This window comes from Rhea pennata, chromosome 4, assembly GCF_028389875.1.
Source record: "Rhea pennata isolate bPtePen1 chromosome 4, bPtePen1.pri, whole genome shotgun sequence".
Lineage (NCBI taxonomy): Eukaryota > Metazoa > Chordata > Aves > Rheiformes > Rheidae > Rhea > Rhea pennata.
The window spans coordinates 30,926,352-30,951,880 of NC_084666.1; the positions used below are offsets into that span (position 1 = coordinate 30,926,352).

The following is a 25,529-nucleotide window of genomic DNA, read 5'->3' on the forward strand; positions in this document are numbered from 1 at the left end:
TTTTCCATAGTTTTCCATGGAGTTTAGCTATATCCAGTTGTGTCTAGAAACTAGTGTACAGTATCACTCAGCATGCACTGAATAATATCTTTAAAAGGTTTCAAAATGCAAATTTTACTTTCTGAATTGAATAATTCAGTCCATCACATTTGAGAGAAGGGGACTGAAAGAAAGAATATGAGCTACTAGAGTACCTATAAGCTTTATAGGAAAAGGAATATTAAAAAATATTTCAATATTTCTAAAATCAGTTCAACACTGATAGCTGTAATATAGGGCAGGCTATAATACACAAATGTTTTTCCAAAGTGACTGTTTCTCTGGAAAAAATGTCATTGCAAATTATCTGCTTTCACTAAAGATAGTACAAATCTATTAAAGTCATGTATGATAAAGGATGTTAGCATTTCGTATTAATTAACATCACTTCATCTGAGTAAGGATTAATGAAAATATATCCAAAGCATTGAAGAATATTCATGATCTATTTACAAAATAACTTCCAATCTAGGTGGTAAAATTGAAGTGGAAAATTGTTGCATGATGACCAGGACATGATTATTTAAATCCCTTTTGCTACTGAGTAGGCCAGTGAACTGGACTTGCAGGTTCCAGAGCAACTAGCATCACTGCACAGGGTGATGATGGCTCAGCTCAGCTCTCAGATAAACCTGACTTTCTATTATCTATTTAGAAAATTACTTGTCCCCTTGTCCTTGGCATTGGACAAGAGCTAAGCAAACTGCAGAGGCAGGATAGAAGCAGATTCTGGCAGTTAGCTTCGGAAAGAGTCTCTTCTGATTAAGCTTCTTGACAAGATTCATTCTTGGCTTGTAGCAGAGACGATGCAATTCAACTCACAGATGAAGACATCTACCTCGCATATAGACTCCTGCCCTGCTGACACTTAAATTCAGTGTCTTCATCTGTGCTTTGAATCACTTCCAGATTGTCTACCTTTCAAATGCACCACTTCGGCTATGTTATAGCCTATACCTCTAGGATTAAGGTCTTACTACATTGGGACTAGTTTAACATCCTGGGGAAATCTAAAATGTCCTCCAAGGAATGTAAGATTTTGTATTTGGAAGGAAATCTAAACTAGATGCAGATGGATCTCTAAACACAGAGAAAAAACCTACAACAGCACTGGTGGAATTTCAGTCTGGACTGCCTAGAAGGAAAAACTTTTCCTTCAGTAATATGGTCAGCAAACTAAAATCACTCCATCACAGAGAAAAATAGAACTGACAAGTTAGTGTCTGGCTTCGTATATAAGAACAAGAGACAAAAGAAGTGAAAAGCAAAAATAAAAAGATACAAATAAACAATCAGGAAAAAAAAAACAGAAAAGACCAAATTTGAGATAGAAATTTAATAGACTTCTTTTTCTATCTTAAAAGACAAGTGAGTAGCAGAATCCCACTGTCATCCTCTTACATATTAGGAAACTACTTCCTCCTTCCCAAAAGCAAAATGAGTAGGAAGATTTTAACATTCCTATTAATAAACAGCTGATACAAAATACAAGATCTTCAAGCATGCCCAAGAGACAACAATATGATGGAAACTGAGCAGCTTATTTGACAATGCTCTGAAGTCTCTCCTCTTGACTTTCTAGTATAGACTCCATGATCATCCTCCACCTGTCTTTGACTTGCAAATAACCTTCAACTGTCTTATATTTTTGATATTCCGTTTTTTGATACTGTCCAACAACCTAAGGTGGTAAAAGCTGAGGTGCTTCTGTAATCCACAGATGCTCAGAGTAACAAAATAGCTTCTCCAAACAAACCGTTTATCCAAAACTTTGCAACAGAAACTCATAAATTTTGAGACTCTCATGTTGGAATAACTTATTTTAAGGGCAATGCAATTCTTAATTTTGATTTGGAAAAAATGCTCATTACATATTATTTAGATTTATAACTGACATTAGTGAGTCACTGAGTGATAGCTATTCCAGGTGACTAATTAATTTCAGATTTATGGAACACTTCTTCATACACAGGAAGAAATCTAACAGAATTTCTTAAATAATCAGCTAATCCTGCATTCAGTGCCATCTGTTCATCATTCAGCTGCAACTGCAATATTTATCACCCTAAGAATAACCTGAGGAAGAAGCAGATATTGTCAAGACTGCTCTGCCCATCTACAAGCAGCAGAATTAAAAATCTCTAGCATTGGCATAATACGGTATTTGAAACTCCATACTGTTCTTAATGGAGGCACAATAGTTAAAAGGTCAATAAACACAATTATCTTGATAAATAAACACAACAAAACAGCTATTTCCCATTTAGGGCCATTAATTAGTATTGTGCAATGTGAGACTAAAGTTTCAGTATTGTCTGAAGTCATCTTTGGAAGTGTGTATTTTTACAGGATTCAGACATAGTAATGCAATAAACAGATAGTAAACTTTGACATAAAAATATAGTTTTAAAAAACATACAGTAATTGTGCCATAATAGTTAGTTGTAATCTCTAGTAGTCCAAAGACATGAGAGAGCAAATTCTAGTAAAGAGGTTTAACTAGCAGACTTTTGGGTTTTGATACTCGTCATGTAATAGACATGAGCTAGGATTTTATATCTACCAGGGTTCATGACTTTGCATGGACAAATTATTTTTATGGATAAACAGGTAAGTGTTTCCAAGCTTGACGATCTATGTCTACATATAGAAACTGAGGCTAATTTCCTATAGCTGACTTAGTGACTTTTTACAGAGAACTTGGCTGAATAAAGACTCCAAATTATTCTTCGCAATATTTTTTGATAAATTGCTTTGCTATTGCTACATCTTTAACATGCTACTGAATTTCTTTAAGCATGCTATTGAATTTCTTCTCAGTGTTCTTTGTAGCACTGAAAGAGAGTATCAGAAGATCTCAACACTTTTCTCTTTCTTTTTTTTTGATTTGTATTTTTGCATTTAATAAAATTATAAAATGGCTTCACATTTATTTGCCCTTTTTACATCCTTCACATAAGCCACTCCTAGGTAGAATGATATATTCTTACCAAATTAATGAGATGTCAGAGGAGAAAAAAGGAGTAAAAATAAAATCTTAATGTCCTGCCAGGGACTTGTTAAAGGGCCAGATGCTGCAGGTAATTTAATAATGCTTAGCATCCAGCAGCAGCCTTTTGAATGTCACAACACATGCACAGAACCTCCTTTTGCAGTTAAGTGAAATACTAGCAGTTCATAAATCTAAAGATAAAGAATTAGTACTATCTTTTCAGGATGTAAACTGCATCCCTCAAAACAAAATACCTGTGAATAATGTCTCTGACTTTTGGGATGTCCCTCCTACAAAACAAAACTACTTACTCCTGCTGTGAACATTTGGGTAGCAGTTATGCTATCTGTATTGGCTGAGAGCATGTGGGTAACAAGAGCAAGACAGATGGCAATAGATTAATATTTAAACATTAACATTTCTGTACCACCATGCAAACCATTTATGACCTCTTCCCACTCAGCCTCCACTTTTACAATTAAATCCAACCACTTATCCAAGTCCTCTGACACCTTAAGGAAATGTATGTGTTTTAATGATCAGGATTAACTATTTGAAGATTGAGACAAAATATCCCTTTTCCTAATTTTCAGTAACAAATATTTAGAAACAGTGGGACTATTCAGACTTGCATTTCAAATATAATGACGTAAAATAAAAAGCCTATAAAATAGGAAGGTAAGCAGAGGACTGCTATATCACTGGTAAAGGAACAGTTGATGACTGTACCACGATAGTCTTGCTATAAATGCTCTGGAGTAAAAGTAAGTCTTAGAATTAACATTGTGATAAAACACCTTGCTAAGGCACTGGCTATGGCTAATAGCAGGAGTACAGGATAGCCTTCTTAATAGGGTTAAAAAGACATTCTCACACTCTCCACCATCACTGTTTCAAAATCACTGGGTTAGTGTTCCCTTTCATCTTTTTCCTAACATCTTTAAATGGAGTAGTGAACACCCACTATCACCTTTTCCTAGCAAAGATGAAAAACCTATGGTTTTCTAGAGGTCAAGCTACAGGTCCCCACCACGCAGGCAGCTCTCTCTGTCCCCTTTTATTTTTGCCAGTATTGACTGGCAGCACCGGGATCACTCACCTGAAGCTGGTTTCTAGCAGGCTACCTGAGGGAGACCTGCTACTTGTCTCTCTTCCTCCCATCCCAAATCTATTGTACCTTTCAAACCAACTTTAGGTTACTGGAAGAAAAGCATATTGAAAAACAGGTATCCAACCACAATTTTCCTTCCAAACATAGATGATGAATAAGCTTAGAAAGTAGAGAAAAAACAACCTGAATCTACACTATGCCACAAATACTGTACATAAGTTTCAGACTAGTTACAAATGCACAAAATATGCTTTTTCTTTTGTCAGTTATAGATAGCAAAAAGGTGTTCTCCAGATTTGATCACTACAGCTTCTGACACAAACTAATACAAGCTGTGCCTTATATCTTAGGTAGAAAAAGCCTTCCTGAGCTCAGTCAAGTGGAAAGAAAAAGAAGGAAAAATAGATCAAAAGTCAAGCACGGAAAACTTTTAGAGTCTGAAGAAGGCAGAAAGAGGAAAAAATACACTGAATGCAGAAGTAAGAAGAAGTGGTCTGAAGACCCCAACTTGAGAAGTATTTACATAGGATTTAAGTATTTTAACTAAAAGTGATTACTTTTAAGGTGCAAGGAAGACTATGCAGTACACGTGTATAAGAATGACAGAACAGAAAGCCAGGGACCCTACATCCAGTACAAACTTTCTCTGAACAGGCGATGGCTGTTCAGAACCAACGATGCACAAGCACTCAACACTCCGGAAATAACTACACAGAAATTGCACAGAATTTAGTTATTGACTTTCTACTGTTTTCATGCATGGTCCTTCATGGGCGAGTTTTGACTTCTTGGCACACCAAGTGACAAGGTATACTCTTGCATTTCAGCAAGGAGATTTCACATTAAATAATGGCAATACCTACCCCCTAAAAATTACCACTTGGTCTTACTAAGTGACAATGAAACAACTTACTACTCTTTATTCTTTTAGTATGGTTTTCACTTGGAAATTCATAAGCAATATTTAAGATATATTTCAAACCGCAGGGTATTTAAAATTTTAAACAGTAATATAGTGTTATGTCTGTGCATAACATATAACAAAGGTATTAAAATGATATGAAAGATATGGAAGATATTACTTGAAAAATTGAAAATGTATATAAATAATTTAAAGAAATCTAAAATACTGTATACAGTACCTCTTTTTTAGAAAGTTATCTTATTAACCAGGCACAAAGTGGATTACAAATAGTTGATGATTCTAAGTGTTTTTAACACATTTATGACTTAATTTGTGTAATGGGTGTATAAAAAAGTATTATTTTCCAATCCAGCAAGGCCTAGTCACAAGACACTAAGTTGACCACTGCTGAATGTCAAATGTACTTAAGCAGATCAACCCAGAGAATGATGCCACTAACTTTCAACAGAAGTAGAAGCAAAAACCAGCAAAGAGTTGTTTGCAACCGGTTTTTACTAGCCCATTAACTGTTACTGGCTCCTGATGCTGATTCAAAACAAAGAAGTTGAATGGCTTTATATTACCACAAGACAATTTAAGCACAGAATCTCAGTAGACATACGAATGAATTTCCAATAAATAACACATTCACTTTGGAAAGGCTATTTTGATAGACTGATTAAAGTGTTGGCAGAGAAGCTGAAATTTTGAACAGTTTTTCAGAACTTTTTCTTAATACCACACTACAAGATAATTAATTAACGGGGGTAGACTCTCATGAGAGCTAAACCAGAGTCATTAAGAGTATATCTATCTGTATTTTATGTGAGTTATGGTTACAAAACCTGCTATAGCCCAGATGGTTTGTATAAAGACTTTTCCAGAGATCAGACTGAGAGAAACAGAGACGACATCACATTGCACTGTAAATTATCAGGAAGGATGAGGCTCAGATTCCAGCTGGACATTTCAACCGCTATGAGAAACAAGGCTCATTTTCTGCCCGGCTCTTGGCTCGCTTCATGCACTTTGCCAGAAAGAAACTGAAAGCCATATGGCCCCCGAGGCAGCAGGCCCCTCTACGTTCCCTGCTGCTTCCCAAAGCCGCAAGAGAGCCTTTAATTCTGTGCTACGCACAAGGTAGCTAGTTTATTTTTAAAAAGTGTAAGTTATCTCACATTTCCCTCAGTTTAGAAGATCAAACAATGGATTTTTACCATAGACTAGCAGATGAGCTATATTTTCATCTCTTGGTAAATTATTCATATTTCTATATTTTGAAAGAGCCATTACCTTGCTGTAAGACTTCATGAAGAAATCTTACATTTTAGCATTTATACACTCAAAATATATAATTAGATGATCTGAGAGTTAATCCAAGTCATCTAAATAAACACATAACTGATTGTTAAAACAAGGAAAATATTAGACAACAGATAATTTTTAATAGAAATTTGTTTAAAGACCAAAACATAGCTGAAAATTATAAATTATGCAAATAATTTAGCACAGAAATTACAAATTCTGTGTTAATTTTCTTGTATTAGAAGAGAAAAGGGAGTACATTAACTTATAAATTAAGAACCTCTGCTGGTATAAGAAGAGCCTGATTAACGGTAAAATTCCAAACAGATATATGTTAGGCTATCACTTACATATTCTGTTTGGACTTCAATATAAAATACTGCTATTAGTACACTATTGCAAAAGCTTGGCTATTAATGCTTTTAGATATGGTAGAAGTGACCTACATGGCTGCTTTTCTGATTTCCACCCTTTAAAATGGATTTGAGGACCATTAGTTATTTACCTGTATTTTAGCTAAGGAACAAATCCAGAGAAAGTTGAGAAATTAGCGCATTTATTTAACCAGCTTTGGTTTTATTAACAATATTCATAATTCTATTGCACTACAGTGATTAGCAGAGCAATTGTTTTAATATGAAAATTGTACCAGGAAAATATTTAATATATTTTAGATTTTTAAAAATTCACATTAGCTTGGGGACTACGAGTTGGCAAACTTCCTTGTAAGGCTTTATCTGACATGTGTTTGACAATTATATTCTGATCCACATTTGCCCACTAAAAGGGCGGAAGATGTCAAGGAAGGATTGTAAAATAACATGCTTACTTCCTTCCCTGCCCCTTACCATCAATGACAGAAAGCCACATGTACAGATGGCAGACAGAAGAGCTGAATAGTTCTCTTCCCTTTTTTCTGCTATGAGAAATGGACATATGAGTGCGACTTCTCTGAAACTACTGTCTTCTTGCAACACTTAGCTGAGATGAGGAGAAAGAGACCTTTGACATTTGAGACTCCTATGTATGTAAACAAGATAAAAAAATCAGAAGCAGCATTCCTTTTCCATTTTACTAAGTATGTAATTACCTCCACTGCTTTAATAGACACTTAGTTCAAGTTCATAATAATACAAATAAGTAAATGTCTGACCATATATTTCAAAGAGTTAGAACCAAATGTGCACACAAATTTCAGTCAGACTAGCTCTATCACCAGTAACTCTAAAAGTAAAATGGTTTGAACTGTTGTCTTGTGCTTCAGATCTTTGATGTCTAGACCAAACTACAGTAAATTGGAGTGAGGTGCTTGCAAAGGGAATATCAAAGGTATCCTTTAGGTAAAGACTGCCTTTGATCACCTCTGATGGTGCAGTAGGATGTGGCACCAGGTAGGAACAGGATCAGGAGTCAGGCGTATTTGATATAGGTAGGTGATGAAGGAGGCAGTTTCCAGCCCCCCAGAGTTACATGCCCACGGTTTCAAACCTGCAGCAACTTCCGCACTGCATCCCATGGGCTTTTGGTGGAGCACAGCAAGCAGGTAAGAATATTCTTAAGAAAAAGGTATCTTGAGCAGACAATACATTTTGTGGCTAACAGATGAACAACGTCATCAGATTTGACAAGCTATTTGAATATCTGTACCTTTTAGTACGGTCAATAGTCTTTACCAGTGCTGTAACTGAAAAATATATGTGTACCTACTATTTTGAACAGCTATTTGCAAAAGTGCAAGATAACATTCATTTCCCCATCTCTGGTGACCAAAGATCACTTTTCTTGATTTGCACTGCTGCAGAGGCTTCAGCAGGCAGCTCTCCAGGTTCAGGAGCTTTCTAAAGCTGTGAGTTGCATGGCTTTTGGTGCTCTGTGACAGTTTAGATTCAGTATTAAAGAGCCCAAAGCTTAGCAAAAATGAAGTGTTCATTTATCTGTATCTTATACTCTAAAAATGTTTCAGATATCCCCAGGGATCTTTATGAATGGAGAGGGTCAAGGAAAAGTAGAAATACCTGTCAGAAGAAATTATTACAGTAAAAAAAAAAAAAATGTTGGCAGAGTAATAATCAAATCTGAAGATAAAGTTATGGTAAGCACATATATGGGCTTCAAACAACTCCTTTTAGATATATTTAATTTTGATCCATCAGCACGGACATCAAACAAAAAATTGTCAACCTAACATCCTCCATTCAAAGACATACAAGGATATGTGGTATGTACAGCCAGTATGAACACAACAGATTTCTGGTTTGAGCTGTGCAACTATGGGGCATTTCTAACATTGGCAAAAAAGAAATAGGATTTTTTCCATAAGCTTCAAACTATGCAAACATTAACTGAACTGAGAAAAAAGGTCATGTCAAGGTAACTAAGTGGTATGCATAATGCAAAGAATATTGCTAAGGATTAGGAAGGGAGAGATGTGAATATTTTTTCTTATGTATCTTAGATACAAAAATCAATGAAAGATCATCTTTATATCCTTAATCTGTAAATATCCTCTGTGCCTGTACCACATGTTCTGTTGGTCTTAAATTTTATATCTAAAAATTGAGGGCCTGAGAGTCTTTCTGGTGATCCAGATATAAATCTGACAGTTTCCTGAACATAAGTCCCAGGAAGACCCGAGGGGAAAACACCAGTACCCCTTCACCTTCTGGTGCCCATTTGTAGAAAGTTTTTTGGTTTTCAAGAAGTCTTATAACATCTTTGGGGATGAGGAGTGCACGGCATACATGGAGCAAGGGCAAATAGCAAAGGAAATTCTTGAGTTAGGATTATCTTTATATAAACTGAAAAATTTTGTTTTCATTGTTAAATCAACAACTGTCAGCTTGCTAATATGAATAAATACCACACATGCATTTCCAAATTCTACACTATGTCCTGTTTTCTAGCTCAGTCCATACAGATCCCAACAGAAAGCACTACTGTGCCTGTGACTTTCTCGCCTTAATTTTCACTGTCAGTATAAATACATTTTACCCTGATAACGGATGCAGCCTTGCTATTGTAAGACCCAGAGCCACGACTTGACTTTATACTGCTTAAACATGGAACAACTGAACCGCCCACTGTAACTGTACCGTCAGCTACCTTCTCTTTTTTAGTATATTTATCCTTCACTCCTTCCAGATTAGAATGTGCTGCAAGATGTCTCATTATTCTCCCCCACAGAAACATTTTCTCTTCCACAGGGACTCACAGAATTGGACATCTGATTTATCAAGAGTTTCACTGCACAGCTGTTTCAGCTCCTGGGGGAAGGGGGGCACAGCTTTCATTTTCTCTTCTTTTCTTCCACTTCTTTACATTAACCTATCTTTCATTTACAGTTTTAACGCATAGTTTTAATTTGATGCTCTTCAGGCTATCTTAGCCTTGCCTGGCACAATTCCAGATACCATAAAGAAAAAGTTTTAACTTTCCTAAAATTTCATATGATCAGTCATTTGAACCCTAAAGACAAGAAAGCAGACTATTTATTGCCTTGTAACATCACTGCCAGCAGTCATGTGAAATACAGACAAAATGCCACTGGCAACACATGCACAGGAGTACAATCTCACCCACCTGAACATGTGGGTATTCTTCTCTCTTTTCAGAATACTTCTGCCAAACATCATTTCTAGATTGTTAAATAGATCACTTTTTACCCCAAGGCATAATGCCTTACTCTTTTTTTCTTTTTTTAAAAAAATAATTTTAAGACAGTTCTACTCACTGCTTCCTCCACTGTTTATTTTCCTCCCTCTCAGAGTGCAAGGCCACAAACCCCGCTGGTTCAGTATGCAGCACCAGTGAAGGGACAAAGAGCAGTTTTGAAGCAAGCAGAGACTTCCCAGAGCAGATTTACCACTAACAGGAAAAAAAATGTTTTCTGTTGTTAGCAAACCTGCTATAGGAAAGTCCCCTCCCCTTCTCTCAGCAAACATTTCCATTTTTTTACCTAGAAAAAAATCAAAATTTGTCTGGCTATCCTCTACCTTACATAATACAAATTTTTGAGAAAGAGGGCAGGAACAATAAATTTTGAATTTTAGGTGCCTGTTAATTTCTTCAATTCCCATACCAGAATGTTCAGACTTTTGCTGACTGTATTGGTAGTTATGAGTGCTTATACTAAACAAGAAGTATTACATAATAAATAGGAAGTATTTTAAGATTTATGTAATATCGTACAAGGAATTTATCTATAATAAAGAGGAAGTTGATTTTTATATAAACATAAGTAAGAATAAAGGCCATATAGCCTCCATAAAAAGAATAAGATAAATAAGAAGATAAAGAACAAATAAAAATAATGTAAATACAATATTGCAATTTAGCAGCTTTGTACTCTCCAGACAGTCTGCACCAGCTGCCAACCAGTTGAGAAGCTTACAGGTGTTCCCACTAATGACTGTAACACAAGAACACATGTTTTCTTTAGGCTTCTACTTTTTAGGATATTAAACTCTAGTGTGATGTCTTTAAGTAGGTCAGTCTAGATACAGACACATACAATTTCAGTGTTGGATGCACGGAGTGAGAGTAGTATCAGCAACTGGTAAATCATATCTGTTTCGGGCAATGTGAATGTTTGCCATAAGCAACTCACCGTTTTAGCAATTATCAGCTGAAGTGGAAGGTTTTAATAACACAGTCGCTCGATGAAACAGAACTGTGTCCCATAAACGCAGTGGCAGGTACAATATGGCTGGAACAGGTGTTAGCTTAATTTTCCTCATCTGTATCTGCTAGCAGCTCTGGTTACTTTGCACACTGATTTCATGTGGTCATTTAGGAAAATCAGTGCAGATGGTTTGTCACTCTGCATGCATTTGCTAAAGATTTTTACAACTTGGAGCAGCAATCTCCAGCCAGCATGAAAGCTCAGTGTAAATCACAACTAGTTTTTAACTTAAAACTATCTCTGAGCGTATCTTTAGCACACGGGGAAACACAGTGCACAGAACAAGTTAGCAGCAATATGAGCTGATATATGCAATTAACACCAGATAGAGGTTTCTAGGGAAAAAAGGCTCACTTTTGAATTAGAATAGTCATCAGGCAAATAAACAAATATGTAAATATTCTTACTCTTTCAGTCATCTGAAAGGGCCAGTTCCCTTGGCTCAGACAGCAAGCACTGACAGAAAAGTCTTATTTCATATTAGATAACGGACAAACACACACCCCAACAAACAGGCTTCAGGAACAGTCATTTCACTTGCAAAATAATTGAAACAAAGTTGATATCTCCATTAGTTTTTTTTTTTTTTTTTTTTTTTTTTTAAAGTCTCTGAGAATGTATGGTTTAGCACCACAAAGAATGTACATGGTTGATGTTATCAATTCCATACAGAAAAGTTTATTGACATTTGAGTGGTTTGTGCAGAGAACAGAGAGCTTAAAACAGGAAAAGCTAGTAAGAGAAAAACTAAATGTTAAAATCTTTCTTCAAAGACAGATTTCAAATCCCATAAAAGCCTATTTATTCAAAAACTGAGTGGAAGGCTGAATATTTGATTCTGTCCAACCTGAGAAACCTTCCTCCAGCTTCCGGGACTCCTGCCACCAAAAAGGTTTAGTAGAAAGAGATACATTATCACAAAGATTTTGTTTTTGGTAAATCACCATTTTCCTGCCCCTTCTCAAATTTACATAAATCCTTAGTTAGTTCTATCTAGCCCTCTGAAAAAAATGAAATTGATGTTTAGTTACAGTTTAAAAATAATCGTGCGTTTATGTTGTGTAACAAAGTATGATGTTCACTCTGAGAAATTTTCTTTGCAATTGAACATAAAATATGCCAAACCTCAAGGCAGAATGTGCCTTAAGTTTCCTAAGATGAGGCAGAAAAACACTTTTTTTTCCTAAAATTCCTTCTAAATATCCTTTTTTTTTTCCAGCAAGCAAGATTGCCGATGCTTTATTTTTCATTTCATTCAAATGGCTTAACACATGACAGAACTATTTGATGGTGATACTGAGAAAGCTTAGAAACTAGTATTACATTTTATGAAAAATATTCATATCAGTGCATACCTTGTAATCTGTCAAGATTATAATTGTATTAATACTCTGTTGCCTCTGCTTAAAAGAATTCATCGTTTTCTGTTCAACACTTTAATGGGAAAATGGAAGGGATTTTTCAAGATAACAATATAGAAAAAAAAAACAGAAATAAAATGAAAAAATGAAAATGCCTGGAGACTAAGGGATGTCTCCTCAAATTTATAAGCACATAAGCATATTATCCATATCCATTTGTATATTTTCAGTGTATCTGTATTTTTCAGTGTATTCCCAGCCAATAATTATCACTTTCTAGTAGATCTATATCAATATTTCATACTTATTTTTTCAGCCAATATTTTTAAAAAGCAATGAATAGTCTCACTCCAGTTCTAGTCATCAAAATACACAAAATACTACTTCATTAGCAGTACATATTTACTAACACAGTAAGTACAATTTGTGATAACATGGTGAACTTAAAAGTAGGGAACAAATACATGGAAAACTGAATCAAGAGAAAGAATCTATAATGAACCAGTAAGTAGAGGATTCGTTATTTTTATTTTGCTTGGAACTTTGATTTATTATATTTTATACTTCGCAAAACATCAGACACCACTTGAATGAATGATTGGCAGTACTATCACTTTCTATTTAAATTTTATAGCAACTGGGAAAGCATTTGAAATTTTGTTATGGTTCGTTTCTTTACATTCTATTTCTCTGACTGAATTTCAATATACGCGGATACAAATGCATAGGAAGAGCAATGGGGTCAACCCAATTCCCACTGAAGTAATGGAAGACTAATGGAACTAGTAAGAAAATGACAGTTATTTTCCCTCTGAAATTGTCTGTTGAGACAGGATTGTTGAGGTTTTTTAGTTTTTTTTGTTATAACTCACTCAAAAATAATCATTTTTCATTAAAATATGTTTTAACCATTTGATGGGCATTTCCACTTTCTGTTGTCTTCAGCTAATGTTGAATCAAGCCTTTATGATCCACTTGAGTAAGTACAATTATGAGAGTTTTTCACTCTCTCAACAATATTTTCTATTTGATATTCATTAATCTACTCATAAAGCTGAACTGATTTACATAATAATTAATAAAGAACACTCACCTACTGTTAGTTGTCCAGTTAACTGCCCCATGTGATTTCTTGCATTCACTGTTACATTTCTGTCAGACTGTAAGACCAGTGGGCTATCCTGGGAAACATGTATAAGACAATAAATGAGAGAAAAAGATTCAGGTAGAATTAAATTAGAACTTAAATCATAAACATGCTTGCTGAGAGAGGAGTCGTGTCAAATATGACCGTGTCATTTTTACTTCTATAGAGTATTTTACAAATCATATTTTTGATCAATTTAAATACTATTTTAACTTAAATCCCAAGCACACAGAAGCCCCGAGTTTTAGAAATCAGCACTGAACTTAATTTATAAAATTGTGTTTTATTTTATAAGGATGATATAAAAATCATAAATTAAAAAAAACCTCTAGCACAAACCTGTTTCATTAGCCTTTTCTATATATTGATAATGCATACTTTTATAACTACCTAATCAGCTCTATACTAAATTATTCTATACAACCTATAGTGTTTGGATTGCATTTATTCAAGCTTAAAAAAAACCCAACCATGCATATCTTGGAAGACAACAAATATCCCTGTTCTTAAAAAGCAAAGAAGAGAGTGCCCTGGAAGGCAAATATTATATAATGTAGACAGTACTGAACTAGCTTTATAACAACAAACAAGGGTACTATTAGTGATCAGGCAAATACAACATGAAGCCAAACATGGTAGGATATTAAGTATGCCCTTAACATTTTGGTGGGGCTTTGCAGCATGACTGCACTGCTAGTTTACATATACATGTGTAGACATACCTGTGTCCAGAGCTACTTTGAGGAATTTCAGAAATGAGAACAAAATTGAATTTTGCTTCTTGAAGAATGAGGAGGCAAATCTACTTCTCCAGGGAAAGGGCTGGGGTATGGGAAAAGAAAAGAGCTTCAACAGAGAGCCAAGGCCAGCCTGAAAAAACAGGCCTTCCTGATCACGCTCTCCTTAGAGGCAGCGAGGGTGTAAGGGGAGGGAAAATGGGAATGATGGTGCTGCCGCAAAGAGCCTCTTCCCTCCTGAGAATCCACTGCAACCACATCTCCTGTTCTTCCCCTGAACTTGGCGTGAGACGACGGGCACATTAATGCTTCCGGCAATCTGCTGCCCTGCAGAGAGCCCTTACCTATGCCTTTGGTTTGAATCTTGGATGACAGAACTTTATAGAGATGGTTGTTTTTGTTTGATTTTTTACAGCAACTCTATTTTCTAAGAACTTTTTTTAGGAAATCTAAATTTTTCCAATTTTTCGTTCATTCCTGTTGCTCAGACACATTGCTACAGTGAACCTTTTACAGTCCTGATTTGCAACAGTTGTGTTTTAAGTCAAGTATATCTATTCCAGGATAGGTAAGGGGGGGGTCTAACTCTAACTCCCTCCACAACACAGCACAGCTGCAGAAAAAGCTATTAGTCAACTGATGTATGAAAAGCTTATCTAATGCCACTCGGACACATTAAAGAAACAGCTGGGAAAGTCCCTGAGCTAGGATTGACTAGAGGCTGGGAAAATGTTCTGAAAATTACTATATATTCATCCCGCTCTTATAGTCTTCCCTGGGAATCCACTGTTGGCCACTGTTGGACTGAGCATATTAGGCTAAATGAATCCATTAACTTATGTTTTTTCTTACTCAGCCCATCAGTTCTTCCTGTTCTTGAAGCTTTGCTTAGATGAGAAAAAAGAGTTAAGGAGCCATATATAAAGATTTATTTTTAGCTGAGTGATTCATTAGGTTCAGGCTTTAATCTGTTATACTCTGTCCTTCCTGTTGAGTCTGCTTTCCTTTGCAAGAAACACTCTCCTTAGCTGTTTTTACAGTGATTATTAACCATAAATTACTTAGTCCCCTGGAAAGCCTGAAATAACTCAGTGCTAATTTCTAAAATTTCAGGTGTGCTTTCTCTCTCGCTGGACTGCGCTATCACCTCTCTCTCTCTCTAATGTCCTGCCAATTAGCTCTGCATCACGGAATCTGGCAGGTGAAAGCTGCTGTTTGGCTTGTCCATCTTTCTAGGTAAAGAGCTATAATTATCAGTGAGACACTGTGTTCAAAAAAACTGGTCTGAGCTTGGCATGTGACGCTATCCAGGGAAGTTCTGGCAACAAAAGCAGCCACTACAGGCTTTTTTCTCAACACTTGATTTGATTTACATTTTTCTTATGGTCCTTTGAAGATCATTAGTTCAATCAACTGCTGCTCTAGCAAAAGCAGGTTATATTGTTAGACAATTGACTAGCTCAAGTATTAGAATATATCTTTAAGGAGACCTTTTCACTTAGCATTTGGAGAAGAGTCTTCTCAGCTAGAATAACCTCTCCCTTAGCAAGGAGGTCTTACCTACTTTTGCCTTCTTAGCTAAGGGCTCAGTAACTTAGATGTCCAAACAATGTTCACAGTCTGATCTGAGGGTTTCACCTTAGGAATATGCTTAACTAGATGCTCAAGCTATAATCAATGCTTCAGGCTTCTTGGGCTCAGGCTCTGATTTTAAATGAAGACCTCAGGTATCAAATCCTCAGGCATATGATAATGAAAGATTAGGTGAATCAAGGCTTCTTTCAGCTCCTTTCCTTGTCTTATTTAAAAGATGAAAAGAAGGATGAAGAAGTTAAGAATTTAAATCTATATTCCTTAGTTCCTGGATGTCATATATATAGCTACAAGCTAAATTCTGGCCCAAATAAAACCAGTGGCAAAACTCCCAATCAGTTCAGCATTTTATCTGCGGTATTTACCTTTACCTTTATTTTCCAGTAAAGTGCCTAAAGACTTCAAGATATTCAAAAGTTGTCTACTCAGAGGAGATAGCAACTCAGAGAAAACTTAGTTGAAATCAGTAAAATTAGAGCAAGATGAGTAAAGTGAGATGAGTGTCAGTCACATGAATCCAAATTAAAATAAATCTATAGCGTAAAAATGATGGATAATTATCTCTCTGGATCACTAGATTTGCTATTCTTCTGATTTGAACTTCAGCTTGCAATTTAATGGATGAGCTAATCCACAACACACTCTGCTTTCAGATACCAGTAGAGAGTTAGAGGTAAATCATCATCACGCCTTTTACCTGGATACTGGAAAATTTTAAAAATGTTTTGATGAATGTATAAACACAAAGAATAGAAAAAAATGGATGATTAAACCCTCCAAATACTGTGGATAAAAAGATTTGCTTTGAAGTCAGACAAACCAAGAAATATACTTAGTTACTTTTTTGATATAAATTTCTAGGCTGATAAGGTATAAAAAACAGAATGGTACATTAGTAAATGATTACATATTTATTTCATGACAAAAAGCATTAGATTATTCTTGACAGAAAGCATGCTTGAAAAAAGGGACAAAATTCTGTTACTTCTGTTGCTCATACTATAGAGCTTTATATCAGTTCTTACCATGCAGAAGTGAACATAGAGAATATTTTCTCTTATATACAATAAATCAATATATTGGTACATACATAAGAGTATCAGGAACAGACTTATGCTCCATATTCAGAATGTCTGCATATACCATAAGTTATCCTAAACAACTCCACCATTAGTAATGTTAGGAAAGGAATATCTCTGAAGAAGTTCTCCATCACCTAATACTGTTTCTTGCCACTAAGTTAATTAGAGTGTATGAGAAAAGAAAATCAAAAGGCAGATCTCTCTTGTCTGTCCTCCCTGTCTGTCCCTGACAGGGTGAAATCATTGCTACAGCCCCAGTCACCTGGGTTTAAAACCTGTTCTTTGCTATGTGAACTTGCAGTACGGGGCAACTGAGCAGGGAAGGAAAAGTGCAGCTAACACTTATTTTAACAGCATATTTACCTATTACTAATTAGGTATAGCTGTTAGTGTGCTGTATAAATTTGCTCTGAGATTATCTGTGTTTGTGAAATATTTACAGGAATAGTTTTTTATATGCTGCAAAGGCAGCAAAAATCTTTATGTTGAACAAGTCATACCGTCCACGTGATGATTTTGTAAGTATTCTACACTAGTTTCCTTCAGGTATATCACCCATGTAGTGAAAAGCTTGCTTTGCAAACAAGCAAACAAACAAAAAGAACAAAGAATTTCAGATAATGAGATTATGTCAGTTTTTATTTGCTCTGGAAATGATATCTGAACTCAATTATCTTAATAGAGAAGACATTTTCATCTATGCAAATAAAATACTGGGTCTTACATCCTAGAAGGGTTATACAATTTTTATATATAGTTTTTAAGCAAAACTTTTTAAAATAAAACATGAGATAAAGGATTTTATTTCAGGAATGCAGCCTTTTGTGGTTTTCCCTAGTGCTTAATGATCATATATCCTTTCTCCTGGTCTAAATTTTACACAGCAGTGTTCAGTTTATTTATTTTTGATGCATGACACATTGACATAGAAATGTCTTCACTCTTCCCCAACAGATATGAGGATTTCAAGAACTTGCTGATGCTGAGGACACCACATAAGATGTCTCATGCTATAAACGTGAGATGTTACAACTCAAAGATTTTCAGCAATGAGATAAACTAGATGAACATGATGCTACTAGACCCACTTGCTATCCCAAACAGTTTTGCAGTAAGGATTCATACAGGTAAGAAAAATAAATAAATGTAGGAATATATAAGGATATTTTTGAAAAGCTTTCTTGAATCTGAATCCAGTTATAAATACAATGGAAGGTTTGTAAAAAAATAGTATTAAAAAAAAAAAAAACATGCAGAATGGATCACAGTGTAATACTGACAAATTTAAACTTTTATTTTTATAATTGGACTAGCATATTATTATTATAATTATGTGAAAGGCCAACAGCTAAGGCCTTATAAAATATCATTTTACTAACAAATATTCTGCATGAGCAATAACAGCTAAACTCTCATTTATTACAGATGGTTCAGTTATTCTTAATATATTTTTGACAAATTTCATGCTTTTTGTACATCATTTAGACAGGCAATCTTAGCTAATTAAATCAATTTTGATGAGTATTTCCAAAATCAGCCCTTCAAAATAAAATAAAATAAACACAGCAATTTAATTCCTGTTAGTTTACTATAACATTAGTATACTGTAGGTAAGATGATATACTGTATAATGAACGAACTATAATCCTGCACTGCTGAGAATAAAATTAATTATGATAACACCACATATTTTGACACTCATAGGAACAGTAACAATATATAAACCATAGATTAAAGTGCTTAAATTGCCATGTGTCAGCATGCAAAGACCCTAGCACTCATGATTTCATTATAGTGCTTAGATAAGCACAAAAACTGGGCTTTCTGGACTTCCCCACAATGTCATGCAGATGTAGAAAGTAACGTAAAAAGTAACCAGGATTCTAGTTCTGCTATCTGTTGGCGATTTGTGAGACGACAGTAGGTTGCACACTGCTCTGCTACTTGCAGTTAATGAGATATATCAGAATGTTTCCTTGCAGGGCTATTTCCGAATGCCTGCGTTGATAAAGTTGTTAACCTTTCCTAACTAGTGATTTAGTGCTCCGCAAGTCAGCCCTTGCAGTGTCTGCGTTGCAAGAGTTTTACAAAGAGTAGGAACACGAGTCCAAGGGCTGCCAAGCCCCTCACTTCCTCCTCTGCTCAGGCTGCTGGTGAACGAGCTGCGCATCTGGCCAATGCGCCAGACAGATGCACTGGCATCACATGTGTTAGCTGACAACACCATAGCAGGGGAACGGCAACTGAGAAAAGGACAAAGCAGTCGGTCTGCAGCCGAGGGGAGTCGAAGAGCAGCTGGGTGGTTTTGCAGTAATTACTTTGAGGATTGCAGACCAGGCAGACTGGAGATAACAAGCATGAAGACTGCCTTGGAGGACTTCAGTGCAAAAAGTTCAAAAGGAGAAAAGGAAAGGCACAGTGCAGGTCAACAAGGGTAGAAAGCAGTCCAAAGCAGCTGTAAGGGCTGGAGGGAAGGCTCCTTCCATGTTTACCAATTGCCCAAAATCCAGGAGAAGATTACCTCTATTCCTTGCAAAAGGGGAAGTAATAATGGAAGTAGAAGAAAAAGCTCCAGGGACTGAGAAAACATACATGTAAGGCTAGAAGACTCAGAGCCAAACTTTCTATCATTAATTTTATTATTCACACTAAACAAATGTGAAGGAATTTGAGTAAAGAAAGACTTGATAAAGATCAGACCTACAAATGCCAACAATTGCTGAGCTCTTGACTTCTAAAAAATCTGAAGTTGGTATGAAATATACTTGAAGTACATTTAGGCAAAGGCAATCTAGCTGAAAGCTTGAAAAAGGATGAGACTATCGAAGTATGAAATAAAGAAAAATAATTTTCTCCAGATTCTTTTTCTTCTCAGGCGACCCTAAAGCAGGGTCCCTAAAATAGGGGTACTTCAAGCAGACAGAAGCGAATAAGGCACTGTTCAAATTATTCCTGCACAACTCCTAGATGGCAAGGGGTGTAACCCAATCAAATCACATAATTCACATCTTTCTGTATTTCTGCATTTCCAAAACAATAATGTTTCACCTTAGATTCTTCTTTACTCTGATCCTGCCTGATTGTCCTTTCTAACCTCAGAGACACAATTTAATTCATAATAATTACATTCTGTATCAGGATGCTGACTTTTTGGACTTCTGCCTCAGGGAAGTATTATTGGTACCTTAAAATTTTGGTTAAATGTTTTTAAAAATCATTTTAAATGCTAATTTTGCAGATTCAAGGAGTTTGAAGAAGTATTCCAGTCAACCACAATTTATTTTGTTCCTCTATGCCAAAACTTCTTAAATATATAATTATCAAATTTTATCAGAAAAAAAAGTTTTTTTATATATATATATATATGTATGTATGTATGTATGTATGTATAAATTCATTTATTAAAGGAGCCTTTATGAATGTAGAGCTATGCAATAAGATTCTAATTCTACCTAGTTTTCCAAACCAAGGAGGGACAAAGACCACTTAATTTATTCACCACAGAAGTTATAAGCAGTAGAAGAGGGATTAAATAAAGCACAGTTACAGATATTGACAAGGTTCAAGGAACATATTTTAGATTTTAGATATTTCTTGTTCATCAAAGGATGTTCCCAGTCTCTGATCTGTCAGCCTTCTGATATGTAACAGGCAATTCCAACCTCCAAAGGTCTGTATTGCTCTGCCTTTAGTCTCAGTTCTTTGCATTGAGCATATGCAAGGTAGGCAACTTTCCATGAAAATACTACATTAAATGTAATTAAAACCTTACAGAACCTTAACATCTTGTGAAGGAGAAAACTTCCCTAAAGTCAATTCTTTTTTAAACCTGCACTAAAGATCTCCTCCTCCTTCCTAAAGCCAAACAACTATAGATCTCCACTCCATTTGGTTTCCAATCTTCAACTTCTCTTTTGGTATTTTAAATTCCTTTAAATTCTAGCGAAGTCTGGAAAACTGCAACGTTATGACAATCATCTTGTTAGTCTACTTCCCTGACCAACAGTATTACACATTCTCACCATCAAATAAAAGTGCCCATGGGGTCTCTGACCTGCTCTTAGTCACAGATATCATCCTGCTTCATGACTCAGCAAACCTGAACCCAAACTTGCTTACACCTACCAAGGTAATACAGATGTAGCCAATGAGAACCACACACAGCCCTCTGGAGAGCCACATGCGCTAGTAAAGCTGCACAGTGATCATTGCTATAACCTCCAGACAGAAATAACCTCCTTGTTTTACTTCCTCATATAATGCACCATGAAATTTTTATTATGCCAGAATTCAGTCATGCATAGAATAACTTAGTGATAAAGCAGAATCAGACTATTTAAATAGCAGATAAAAGATGTGACTTTTCTGGAATTGATTTAAACATCAAACAAAACTTCAAATGGACTTTAAATTTGAACATCCCAACTAAAATAAAAAGAAGACTGCAATGAATTTAGAAAAAACTTGTTATATGCCCAAATCTCACTCCTTAGTCATTAAGCTTGTGACACAGAGTAAGTAAAATTATATATTACTGAGCTGCAAAGCCCCCACAAAATTTTAATTATGACAAATGTAGGAAACCAGTGCAAGTCTTAAAATTTGAAGATAAAACATAAAGGATGGAATCATTGTACCTCATTACTATCAGACCATCATTTTTTGCTCTGTATGTGTCAAGCATTGAATGGATTTTAGACATTAAAGTTAAGTGCCCACCAGTAACCTAATGGTCCAGCCTGATATTTTAAATACTGAAGAGCAGTCTTTCAGCTGCTCTTTGTGTGCAGGTGTAAGTCATGATACACTGTTCAACAAAACAAGAGGTTTTAGCATGTGTTTTGGTGCCTTTTTAACTTAAAGCGCTAAAATTCTAAAGACAGCAGCAATTAACTCTAGGAAAAGGTTAAAGATATTACAGGAAAATTTATACAGAGGAGAACCTATTCACACCTTTAAAAGTTATTTCCCACCATCCTTGATTATGTATCGGGGGAGTATTTCTCTACAAAATTTGAACTGTGTTTATTTTAGACTCATTAGCTGAGAGAAAACATCATGCTGCAGTCAGTGATCTGATCAGCTAGATCACCTTGTAACAGATTTCTAGTTCCTGAGATGTCCACGACAGAGACAAGGAAGTGCATTGCCAACTCCTGCTTCACTTGATGCATAACCTTGAAATACACATCAGTTTGCACCTAGATAATTAATAGCATACAATCAAAACCCCCAAGAGAAATAGAAAAATTAGCAAAACCAAACATATTCCATGATATTTGCTCTGGAAAACCTGACATAAAAGCACTGAAAAATGTGACATCTCTAGAATATTGTGAAGTTCTGGGTGCCACTTTTATGGCGTCTCACAGACACCCAGCAAAGGACTATACAGGAGTAGAATGAACGCTGTTAGTGCTACACATCCAATTCCATCCCAGCTGCTGGTGAAAGCACTTAGGTATGACTTGCTACTGCTCTTCTCACTACCAGCACAGGAAGGCAGTTTACCAATAAGCACGTTACTGTCAGAGAGCAGCAAGAGCCGGCTGTTCTGTGAGGGATGGTGATCTGGGAGCAGGAAGCGGCACTGGTCATAACAAGGGTTACGGTCCTACAGTGCCCAAATAAGAAGAGCGGAGCCAGTCCAATGACAATAACCAGGGTCAGCTAACAGTCTTAGTGCTCACCAGACAAATTCATAGAGATGAGACAATTCCAGGGTTAGGGGAAGTCAAAACAGTGGGTCGGGGTCAGGACCAAGGAAGTATCTGTCAGCCTGAGGCATAATTGAAGCAGCCCAGGGGAGGAGCAAGGGCCGCTTCTGAGGCAAGGGAGGGAGAGCCCCACAAGGCTCCTCACAGCTCATTTCACATCGGGCTGATCCAGCGTTACACGGCATCAGGCCTGGTGTTGATCGCAGGCAGCGAAACCCCTAGGAGTGGGGGCAGAAGAGACTGCAGAGCCTGGTGGTGCACTCAGGCCCTGACAGCACTACTCTTCCGAGGATGTTTGAATGAGAGCAAGTGACCAGAGAACATGGGCACTGGACTAGAGATGGTGACGCATACCTTTTTTTTTGCTTCTACCTACCAGCCAGAGCCACATGGAAGCAGATGAGAAGGAAGGAGCTTAACTGGAGCGTAAGCTTGATTTGGCGAGCTATGCAAGTACTGCTGCTCCCACAAGAGAAGCCAGCAGCAGCAGAAGCAGGAACTGTTGAGGCAGGTTATAAAGAGTTTGAGGACAAGTAGCAGTTACTAAGTTAGTTCAGTTTAACTGGATGTACTGCTTTCTATTACATCCTACATCCTATTGCCCAAACTTCTGGAAAGGAGGGACCTGCCCTTCTGGAAGCGTGTCTGGGTGTGTGAAGGAGTTTGCTTCATCACTCTGTATCAGAGTTCGAGGTTGGTAGCGGACTATTTCATCATCCTGGTTGTACATAGGACTTAGTTAGCCTTCACTCAGTCCTGCTTTTAATAGAAAGAAATGGTTTATCCTTTGACTTTTCCATGATGAACATTTATATGCTAGCTCTGTTTCATGCTCCCAAAGGAACTTCCAACTTCAGGAAGGAAACTGGTGTTTAAGTGACAGAGAACAGGACTTTCTAATAGGCCGATACATATTTGTGGAAGTGAATTTCAAAGAGCTGAATCTCACTACATACAGCTTTCATTTAATAGGGAAAAAATAACTTGTAGGAAGAGAAAGAAATAGGTGTTCAGGTGAACATATGTCTGCACTGAAATCTGGAGCATTTACAGACCATTTATGTAGACCTCCTCAAGGCCAAGTTTTACGGCATGTGAGGAGCCAACTGCCAGTGGCCATGTTGTAAGTTCCAGAAGAGCTGTATTAAAGAGAGCAGTCCTATGATCTGTCCATTTTTATTTCACTATGATTTCTATAATAACACTTTTTTAAATTCTAAAGCCGAAGAACGATAAATGCTAAGGGCAGTTTAACGCGCAAAACATAATTTGAGAGACAATTACACAAATTATAGCAGAGATCTTAAACGAGTGGTGTAGCTAAGATAAAACAGTAAGGAAAGACTTGCTATTAATTAGAAATGATTTGAAAATCTAGTGCATATTAAAATTAATACAGTGAAGGAAACTATCAGACACAAAAGTGAAGCAAGACTAGACATTAATTTAAAAGTGTTTAGTTGTAAGGTTTATTTTAGGTGTACATTAAACTTAGGGTATTATAGAACATTAAGGCTGCAGTAACCTAGATGATAATCTACATGAGTAGATTACTGCTACTAATATTAGCAGTAGCTTCAACAGTGAATTTCAGAAATGGTTATGTGTATTCTTTGTTTTCTGCACTTAGCTCTATTAGTTCCTACAGTGCTGCAACTTCCTGATAAGCATCCCTTCAAGAAGCAGCAGGTCACTGCTGGATCTTAATTACCTTGGCAATGATTTCTACACTGCTAGTTCTCTCTATTGTCCTGCATTAAGTAACCAGAAGCAGACATATCTCGAATGAACTCTCAAACTGCAATGCTGAAAGAAAACGTTTTTATTACTATTACTTCCTTCAGCCCTCCCCTGCATGCACCCATTGCTTAGTCCATCACCTGCTAGATGCTTTTAGGTTTCATTATTGCAGTTGCTTCATGCAAGCACTATCTATTCCATGCATGTTTAGCATGAGAAATAATAAGGCTTTGATCAAAGCATCAAAAAGAAAACGACAATAAGAACAGGAATTACAGATAATCCACTGGTTATCCCTAGGAGCAATCCCTATTTCACAATCCATATTGTGAAAAGCATGCTTTTCTTAATTTTTAGAAAATGTCTTGATCATGATAGCCCAGGGCCTAGGACTCCAACATTTACACTACAGGTCTCAGTATCTATGATATCAGCTGTCGAACACATAGATTCATTAAAAAAAAAAACATATTTGCAACACTTCTATCATGAAAGTAACATCTGTGGGAGTTATGGAGAAAATTCACTTTCGACTGTCTTGCTAGAAGAGTTGGATAACTCTGCATAGACTCTTTGGTTAAGGGAATAGAGTAAGTTAATGTTTTAACTCTTCTATTTTAATTATGGAACCATGATCTACACCTTCTGTCCTCCCCATGGTCAGTCCCAGTCTTCATTCTAGGTCAAAAGTATGTGGGTCCAAGAAGTCTCCCATCTCCTGATAAGAAAGGAGTTTCTCTGTTTCACTATTTTCACTAAGTTTCACTATTTCTTATCCTTGGTCTGCTTGGTCTTTAGGCCTTCCTGGGTCATGTTATATCTGTGAAACCTCTTCTTCCCCCCTGTGGCTTCCTCTGCTATCCAGCATTCCTGACTCTGATTAGGGCTGCTCTGAACTTCCCATGGGAAATAACACATGATAGCATGTTTTCTTCCCATCTGAGGGAGGAGTGCGTAGTCATCTCACATTGGTCAGCCAGAAAACAACAATAAAATACCCTATTAACAAATAGAGATTGCTCATATAAATAAGAATTAAAGTGTCTGATGCCTATTTGATTGACCAGATATATAATAAACAATACAGAATATCCTTTGCTGTCCACACCATCAGGCAGAA

General features: G+C 36.3%; 1 protein-coding gene across 2 annotated transcripts in view; it reads right to left on the reverse strand.

Moving 5' to 3' along the window:
* SGCZ (sarcoglycan zeta) overlaps positions 1–25,529 on the reverse strand; it is a 217,146-nt gene that overhangs the window by 58,967 nt on the left and 132,650 nt on the right. For both annotated transcript variants that reach the window (XM_062574644.1, XM_062574643.1), the window contains exon 3: positions 13,487–13,574. In XM_062574644.1, the coding sequence (XP_062430628.1) occupies positions 13,487–13,574 (88 nt within the window). The remainder of the gene's footprint in view (positions 1–13,486; positions 13,575–25,529) is intronic.